The sequence below is a fragment of the Penaeus chinensis genome, chromosome 6 (genome assembly GCF_019202785.1).
Source record: "Penaeus chinensis breed Huanghai No. 1 chromosome 6, ASM1920278v2, whole genome shotgun sequence".
Classification (NCBI taxonomy): Eukaryota; Metazoa; Arthropoda; class Malacostraca; order Decapoda; family Penaeidae; genus Penaeus; species Penaeus chinensis.
The window spans coordinates 13,887,225-13,897,224 of record NC_061824.1 but is presented as its reverse complement, the minus strand read 5'-3'; the positions used below and the strand labels follow the sequence as shown (position 1 = coordinate 13,897,224).

General features: G+C 38.1%; 1 protein-coding gene across 2 annotated transcripts in view; it reads left to right on the top strand.

Moving 5' to 3' along the window:
- LOC125026336 (zinc finger protein 23-like) overlaps nucleotides 1–7,063 on the top strand; it is a 47,560-nt gene extending 40,497 nt beyond the window's left edge. For both annotated transcript variants that reach the window (XM_047614705.1, XM_047614706.1), the window contains 2 exons: nucleotides 3,866–3,986; nucleotides 5,320–7,063. In XM_047614705.1, coding sequence (XP_047470661.1) covers nucleotides 3,866–3,986; nucleotides 5,320–6,770 — 1,572 coding nt within the window. In that variant the 3' untranslated portion in view covers nucleotides 6,771–7,063. The remainder of the gene's footprint in view (nucleotides 1–3,865; nucleotides 3,987–5,319) is intronic.
- Nucleotides 7,064–10,000: the final 2,937 nt, after the last annotated feature.

Below are 10,000 nucleotides of genomic sequence, written 5' to 3'. Positions count from 1 at the left end.
TTAGGCCAGGTTTACACCAACATTCATGTGTAGTATGAAGAAACCCTGCCTTCCCATTGCAATATTATTATCTCTTTCTGCATAAGCTATATTTTTTTTTCAAGGTCTATATTTATCATTGATTATGCTGTATCAAGATGGCAATAGACTTTTTTTTTTATTGAGCAGACTCCAAATGTGTAATAACAAATACAATAAGTAACATTGTCTTATTTGTGTAAATTTTTGTATTTTGTATTTTCTGTAATTATCCTTCACTGCCAGTCACAATGAGCAGGCTTTGGTTCCTGTGCCTGGAAGTAGTGTTATCCCTGTAGCCATAAGAACTTCCATCCAGGCTGGAAATAATGCAAAACTTAGAATCCTTTGAGGTCTCAGACACACACACACACACACACAATGGGCATTTATTCCCTTCCTAGATGCCCACTGAGTCTAATCTTTATCCAAGAACCTTGTACACTCATGATGAGTCATTCCTGGCACTTGATTCCTCATACATTTTTTTTATGATGGCATACTTCTGTCAACTGGCCCTCAGCCAAATTTTTCCATGACATGATGGCAAATCACCCAGATCCATGGATTAATTCATATGTTTGGGCTGGTGAGAGAAATTGATGTGCAATACATCCTACTGTGCAGTGGTTTCCCTTATATTGTAAGGTGAAATGATCTGCTGAGTGACTGATTAGGCTCTCCAAGAAGGGAAACATGTTTTAACCACCCCTTCTAGCTTGAAAATTTTGTTATCCTTAAAGAAAACTAATTAAGCAATGAGGGATTTTACCAAATTATTAAAAACTGGTCTTTCTCTGTCTTCTCTCTCTCTTTCTCTGTCTTCTCTCTCTTTCACTGTCTTCTCTCTCTCTTTCTCTGTCTTCTCTCTCTTTCTCTGTCTTCTCTCTCTCTTTCTCTGTCTTCTTTCTCTTTCTCTGTCTTCTTTCTCTTTCTCTGTCTTCTCCCTCTCTTTCTCTGTCTTCTCTCTCTCTTTCTCTGTCTTCTCTCTCTCTTTCTCTGTCTTCTCTCTCTTTCTGTCTTCTCTCTCTTTCTCTGTCTTCTCTCTCTCTTTCTCTGTCTTCTCTCTCTTTCTCTGTCTTCTCCCTCTCTTTCTCTGTCTTCTCCCTCTCTTTCTCTGTCTTCTCTCTTTCTCTGTCTTCTTTCTCTTTCTCTGTCTTCTCCCTCTCTTTCTCTGTCTTCTCTCTCTCTTTCTCTGTCTGCTCTCTCTTTCTGTCTTCTCTCTCTTTCTCTGTCTTCTCTCTCTCTTTCTCTGTCTTCTCTCTCTTTCTCTGTCTTCTCCCTCTCTTTCTCTGTCTTCTCCCTCTCTTTCTCTGTCTTCTCTCTTTCTCTGTCTTCTTTCTCTTTCTCTGTCTTCTCCCTCTCTTTCTCTGTCTTCTCCCTCTCTTTCTCTGTCTTCTCTCTCTCTTTCTCTGTCTTCTCTCTCTTTCTCTGTCTTCTCCTTCTCTTTCTCTATCTTCTCTCTCTTTCTCTGTCTTCTCTCTCTTTCTCTGTCTTCTCTCTCTTTCTCTGTCTTCTCCCTCTCTTTCTCTGTCTTCTCTCTCTCTTTCTCTGTCTTCTCTCTCTCTTTCTCTGTCTTCTCTCTCTTTCTCTGTCTTCTCCCTCTCTTTCTCTGTCTTATCTCTCTTTCTCTGTCTTATTTCTCTTTCTCTGTCTTCTCTCTCTTTCTCTGTCTTCTCTCTCTTTCTCTGTCTTCTCTCTCTTTCTCTGTCTTCTCTCTCATTCTCTGTCTTCTCTTTCTTTCTCTGTCTTCTCTCTCTTTCTGTCTTCTCTCTCTTTCTGTCTTCTCTCTCTTTCTCTGTCTTCTCTCTCTTTCTCTGTCTTCTCTCTCTCTTTCTCTGTCTTCTCTCTCTTTCTCTGTCTTCTCTCTCTTTCTCTGTCTTCTCTCTCTTTCTCTGTCTTCTCTCTCTCTTTCTCTGTCCTCTCTCTCTTTCTCTGTCCTCTCTCTCTTTCTCTGTCTTCTCTCTCTCTTTCTCTGTCTTCTCTCTCTTTCTCTGTCTTCTCTTTCTCTTTCTCTGTCTTCTCTCTCTCTTTCTCTGTCTTCTCTTTCTCTTTCTCTGTCTTCTCTCTCTCTTTCTCTGTCTTCTCTCTCTCTTTCTCTGTCTTCTCTCTCTCTTTCTCTGTCTTCTTTCTCTCTCTCTCTCTTTCTCTGTCTTCTTTCTTTCTCTCTCCCTTTATCTGTCTTCTTTCTCTCTCTCTCCCTTTCTGTCTTCCCCCCCTTTCTGTCTTCTCCCTCTCTCTCTCCCTTTCTGTCTTTATTCTCTCTCTCTCCCTTTCTGTCTTCTCCCCCTTTCTGTCTTCTCCCTCTCTTTCTCTGTCTTTTTCCTCTCTTTCTCTGTCTTCTTCCAATCTTTCTGTCTTATCTAGGTCTTCTCTCCTTCTTCTCTCCCATTCTTTGTCTTCTCTCCCTTTCTCTGTCTTCTCCCTCTCTTTCTCTGTCTTCTCCCTCTCTTTCTCTGTCTTCTCTCATTCCTCTCTCCCTTTCTTTGTCTTCTCTCCCTTTATCTGTCTTCTCCCTCTCTTTCTCTGTCTTCTTCCTCTCTTTCTGTCTTCTCTTGCTCTTTCTCTGGCTTCTCTCTCTCTTTCTCTGTCTTCTCCCTCCCTTTCTCTGTCTTCTCCCTCTTTTTCTCTGTCTTCTCTCTCTCTTTCTCTGTCTTCTCCCTCTCTTTCTCTGTTTCTTCTCTATCTTTCTCTGTCTTCTCTGTTTGTCTTGTGTCTCTTTTTTCTGTCTTCTCTCTCTCTCTTCTCTCTCTCTTTCTCTCTTCTCTCTCTCTCTGTCTTCTCTCTCTCTTTCTCTCTTCTCTCTCTCTCTGTCTTCTCTCTCTCTTTCTCTGTCTTCTCTCTCTCTGTCTTCTCTCTCTCTCTCTGTCTTCTCTCTCTCTCTCTCTCTGTCTTCTCTCTCTCTTTCTCTGTCTTCTCTCTCTCTTTCTTTGTCTTCTCTCTCTCTGTCTCTGTCTCCCTCCCCCTCCCCCTCCCCCTCCCCCTCCCCCTCCCCCTCCCACTCCCACTCCCACTCCCACTCCCACTCCCACTCCCACTCCCACTCCCACTCCCACTCCCACTCCTACTCCCCCTCCCCCCCCTCCCCCCCCCCCCCCCTCTCTCTCTCTCTCTCTCTCTCTCTCTCTCTCTCTCTCTCTCTCTCTCTCTCTCTCTCTCTCTCTCTCTCTCTCTCTCTCTCTCTCTCTCTCTCTCCCCCCCCCACCCCCCTTTCTCCCTATCCCATGCCCTGTCTCCCTCTCTCTCTCTCCCTCTCTCCCTCTCTCCCTCTCTCCCTCTCTCCCTCTCTCCCTCTCTCCCTCTCTCCCTCTCTCCCTCTCTCCCTCTCCCCCTCTCCCCCTCTTCCCCTCTTCCTCTCCTCCTCTCTTCCTCTCCTCCTCTCTTCCTCTCCTCCTCTCCTCCTCTCCTCCTCTCCTCCTCTCCTCCCCTCCTCCCATCCTACTCTCCTTCTCCTTCTCTGTTTGACTCCCTTCCTTTGTCACCCTCTCTTTCTCACTCCCTCTTTCCCTCCCTTTCCTCTTTTCCTTCAGCTTTATTTTCTCATCAACAAAATCTTGGGTATGAGAGAAATTACTTTTGCTATTATATGTTAGTTAAAAAAAAAATGTTGAGATTTTTATTACCATGATTTGTAGAATTGATAAATCTATATGAAGAAGTGTCCAAAAGGAAGGAATACATAATAATAGAAAAATAAATGATCATTCACTGTCTGTAAGATAATGCTCAGATGTTTTTTATTTAGATTTACAGTAATTAATTTGTCTACAATGTATGTAAATTTCTTAACGATATTCTTAAGACAGGTGAAGATGCATTTCTTATTTCATTTCTTCCTTTATTACAGAGACGTGATACACTCCGAGAGCACCTTCTCATCCACAACGGTCCACGGCTTCCCTGCCCCTATTGTTCAAAGACTTTCACGCAAAATTCAAACCTTAAAAGACATATACGAATCCATACAGGTAAGAACTCGCACTTAAAATGGTTGTAGGTTTATTTAGTAATTTTCCCAGTTTTCTCTACAACTGGTTGAGCTCAACTACAGGTGTTGGTAGAACACACACACACACACACACACACACACACACACACACACACACACACACACACACACACACACACACACACACACACACACACACACACACACACACACACACGCACACACACACACTCTCTCTCTCTCTCTCTCACTCACTCACTCACTCACTCACTCACTCACTCACTCACTCACTCACTCACTCACTCACTCACTCACTCACTCACTCACTCACTCTCTCACTCTCTCACTCTCTCACTCTCTCACTCTCTCACTCTCTCACTCTCTCACTCTCTCACTCTCTCTCTCTCCCTCTCTCCCTCACTCTCACTCACTCTCACTCACTCTCACTTTCTCTCTCTCTCTCTCTCTCTCTCTCTCTCTCTCTCTCTCTCTCTCTCTCTCTCTCTCTCTCTCTCTCTCTCTCTCTCTCTCTCTCACTCTCTCACTCTCACTCTCACTCTCACTCTCACTCTCCCTCACTCACTCTCTCATTCTCTCACTCTCACTCTCTCATTCTCACTCTCTCACTCTCTCACTCTCTCACTCTCTCACTCTCTCACTCTCTCACTCACTCACTCACTCACTCACCCAAGCACCCAACACCCAAGCACCCACCCACCCAAGCACCCACCCACCCAAGCACCCACCCACCCACTCACCCACTCACCCACTCACCCACTCACTCACTCACTCACTCACTCACTCACTCACTCACACTCACTCACCCACTCACTCACTCACCCACTCACTCACCCACTCACTCACCCACTCACTCACCCACTCACTCACCCACTCACTCACTCACTCACCCACTCACCCACTCACTCACCCACTCACTCACCCACTCACTCACCCACTCACCCACTCACTCACCCACTCACCCACTCACTCACCCACTCACCCACTCACCCACTCACCCACTCACCCACTCACTCACCCACTCACCCACTCACCCACTCACCCACTCACCCACTCACTCACTCACTCACTCACTCACTCACTCACTCACTCACTCACTCACTCACTCACTCACTCACACACACACACACACACACACACACACACACACACACACACACACACACACACACACAGACACACACACACACTTTTTCTCTTTTTCCCTCCCTCTTTTCCTCATATCTACATATTCAACTAGAATCATTATTATTGAATAGATTATTTACTCATTCATTAACTTTATTGGCATAGGAAAAATATTTGCTCTATAGATGTTTATTTGTTTTTTTCAGGTGAAAAGCCATACAAATGCACGTTTTGCAGTAAATGCTTCGGTGACAAATCGGCCTGTAACAGCCATATCCGCGTTCATACAGGGGCTGAGCGGTGCATGTGTCACATATGTGGGGCGTCGTTTTCTAAGCGTCAGAAGTTGACATATCATATGCGCAAACATACTGGTGAAGGTCTTCTTCATTGTCCTCTGTGTACAAAACCCACAACAAATTCGTATGCACTAAAAAAACACATGGAAACACATCAGCAACCTCTTATGAAAGTCTTGAGTAGCATAGGTATTGATTCAATGATTGAAGACTTCTCAGAGACAACCCTTACAGCATTACGCAACCTGGCTCATTTAGCAACCCAGAGGAGCACAGAATTTGCTTCTAAACAAAAAATAAATAAACAGGGAAGTACCAGCAAAGATATGAGTATCCAGGGAAGCAATACGTACAAAGAAGACTTAGAATCTTCAGTAGCAGCTCAGCGAGAGAGCAGCAAAGACCATATACTTAACTGCATGGCTAAAGCTGAAAATACAGAAATAGATTCAAGAGAACTGAAAGCTGAGGAATGTAACAAGAATGATAATATACAATCTCCTGATACAATTAAAGTAGATAATCATGAAAGATATCTTTTGAAAGATGATTCCAAGGTAGGTGATAATAGCTTAGAGATTAATAATTCTGATGAACTGCCAGAAAAATCTATTGTTTTGACTGAGAAATTGGAAGAGAGAAAGACAGAAAATAAGAAAAATAGTTTAGTTGAAGATGACAAAGAGCAGCTTGAATTAGCAAATAATGAAGGATCAACTGTAGCTGCACAGGAGCAGACATTTGGGTCACTAATATTGCAGGGGACTCCAGCGGTTGTACTCATGCAGTTGATAGAAAACATTGTGGAATCTCATTTTGGATCTTTTCATGCAGAGGAAGTTCGACCAACACTTGGTGATCAGTTAGTAGAACAGTGTCTTGAGGTAATGATGCATGATGACACCTCAAGGTCTAGTGATGATGGCAAGAGTGGAGATGCTTGTGCTGAGTCTAGTTCAGTACATGATTTAAGTTTGAATACAGATGAACAGAAGATATCAAGAGCAAATAATAACTCCAACAATAAAGAAAAAATAGATGCATATACAGCTGATACTTGGTTAGATTCTGATACACATGTGGATGATCATTTTCATTCAGGTGAAAGCGAAAGTGATTTTTATGTATATACAGACAATACTGATTTTTGTGACACAAGGTCTAAAAACAGCATAAAGAAAGAAAAATATGACAAGTATGATAGGACAACTGATAGTAAGGAAATGGGTTTATTTCAAAGGGAGGTTCTAGGCGATGACAGTTATGTATTTTCCACATCAACGGCTTCAGGAACATCAACTGAGATTGTGCCAATATACACAGAAACCAGACTACCCAATGAAGATGTAATACTGTGATGTTATAACCAAGATGGAAATAGTTATCTCAGGAAGATGTAGAAACCTCAAGCCATGTAGAGCAAGATTATAGAGGTGCATGTACATCTTACAAATCATCTGATGCAATTTAGAAAAGAACTTTGTAAAACAGATTGTTGTAGTGTAGGAAATAATGTAGTTAAGTGAAGGTGGGAGTACATTCTATGATGGAGGATGTACTAACATGCATTATAGAATATTAATTGAATGTAGAGAGTGTTATATAATTTGAAGAAATTGAACAAAGGACAGCTCAGCTTACCAGATACAGACACAGTAGACTGTGAGAGTGAGAGTGAGAGTGAGAGTGAGAGTGTGAATGTGAGAGAGAGAGGGGGGGGGCAAGTGAGCATATACAGTATATGTATTGTATGTATATGAATATATGTATACTTTACAGAATTATCATCCAGAATTATTCTGGGATCTCTATGATTTTTATGCAGCTGGTAGTGTATTCCTTTGATGAACATTGCTCTATTGATAATCCTGATTTTAGATTGATATTGAAAGCAGGGCTTTTGACATTCCAGTTTAGATATTTCCACAATATTTAAGAAACTAGTATTGAAAGAAGTAAGGGATTAGGAAGTAGTATTTTTAGTTAAGAATGTATATTTTTATGCATAATAGTTTTATTTTGATAGGTGCTATATATTTATCTCTTAGCGTGCAATATTCTTGCTGTTTTTCTGTTGTTTTGTTTTTGTTTAGACAAAAGGCAGCATAGTGATTTAAATATTTTATAGTTTTGTTTCTAATTATTAAACATGATACATATATAGTAAGTATATACCTCATAGTTGTCTGGCTTTTTTGACTGAGTTTTTTAATGTTGTTAAGGATGTTATTTTTCAACATTTCTTTGAAAATTGTTTCTTACTCTGAAATTAATATTTTTGTATTGATATCTGACTACAGAACAAAAGGTCAGTGTTCTTCATCATTTGAATGTATATTTATGGGTTGTATAATGAGATTATATATATATATATATGCACACACCACATACACACACGCACACACCACATACACACATGCACACACCACATACACACACACGCCCACACATGCACACACATGCACACACGCACACACACGCGCACACACGCGCACATACATACATACATACATACATACATACATACATACATACATACATACATACATACATACATACATACATACATACATACATACATGCATACATGCATACATGCATACATGCATACATACATACATACATACATACATACATACATACATACATACATACATACATACATACATGCATACATGCATACATGCATACATGCATACATACATACATACATACATACATACATACATACATACATACATACACATACACATACACATACATATATATGTATACATTTATATATACATATATATGTATACATTTGTATATACACATTTGTGTATGTGTGTATATACATGTATAAATGTATATACATACTTATATATGCATATATACATATATATATTCATGTGTGTGTATATATATGTATGTTTATACACATGTTTATATATTCATATGTATATGTATATATGTATAGATATATATGTATATATACATATGTATTTATAAATATATATCTATATATAAAGCTCTAGGTACATAAACATATGTATGTATATACATATATGTGTATATACATATATGTATATACATATGTATATATACATGTATATGTACATATGTATATATACATGTATATGTACATATACATATGTATATGTATGTATATATAACATTTATATGCTTATGTATATATGTATATGTATGTATACATATGTATATATACACATGTATATCCGTGTATATATACACATATATATACATATGTATATATACACATATATATACATATGTATATATATATGTATGTGTTTATGTATATATGTATATAAATACATATATGTATATATAAATGCATATTAAATACATGTTTATGTATATATACACATTTATATTTATGTATATATACATATGTCTATACATATTTGTATATATACATGTATACATGTATATTTACATGTATATATACATATATAAATGTATTTATGTATGTATATATACATATATGTCTATACATGTTTATACATGTGTATGTATATGTACGTATGTATATATGCTTATATATTTATATATATATATATCTATACTTGTATGTATATATATATATATATATATATATATATATATATATATATATGCATGTATAGGTATATATGTATATATACATCTATATACACATATGTATACATGTGTATACATATATGTAAACATACATATGTACATATACATGTGTATATATTCATATGTATATATACATATCCATATATATTTATATACATATACATGTTTGAATTTATATGAGTGTATATATACATGTATGTATATATATCTATATATAGATACATATATTCATATATGTATGTATATATATTTCAAGTATGTAAATTTCTTGAACAGAAATAATTAGGATTGTGACCTAATGAGTAATCTCCAGATTTTCTATACAACAAAAATAATTGTTACTGATTTTGTAAGTGTGGTTGTTAATAAACACATTTATTAATAAGCAGCCCATTGAATAAGAAATTCAGGATTAATGAGGCGACAAATGGTTATTATTTATGGACCAATGTTCCATAAATTCCAGTGTTATATATTGTTTATCCTACCTGCTGTTAAAAGCCGGAATAAACAAGAATATTGCTGAATGTATTTATTTTTAAACTCCTTTAAGACAAGTTCCTCATTTGACTGAGAGTAAACTCAAAGGCATTGAGAAGTAGAGACAAAGAGTCAAAGAAAATTATGTTCAGAAGCATAAGAGTCAAAGAGACTGTAAATGAGAGAGAGAAACAGAGACAGAGAGCGAGCAAGCTGTCGAGTGTGAGAATTAATGTGATCTAATGAATTTATTTACAGAACAGTTTTCAATTCCCCACACTTCCAACTGGTAGACCGTGGCTCTGGAGGTGACAATTTTGATCTGGTAACACTTGTGTAGGATGAAGTATTCCGTAAGTGGAGAGGTCGGTCTCTAACAACAAAGGTGATTAGTTTAAATGTTAGAATGTCTGCAACAAGAAAGAAATCTGATGGGGGAAATGATGTCAGAATGTTGTAACTATTAAAATTAGAAAACTTAACCACATGCTGTCGGAGGGAAAAA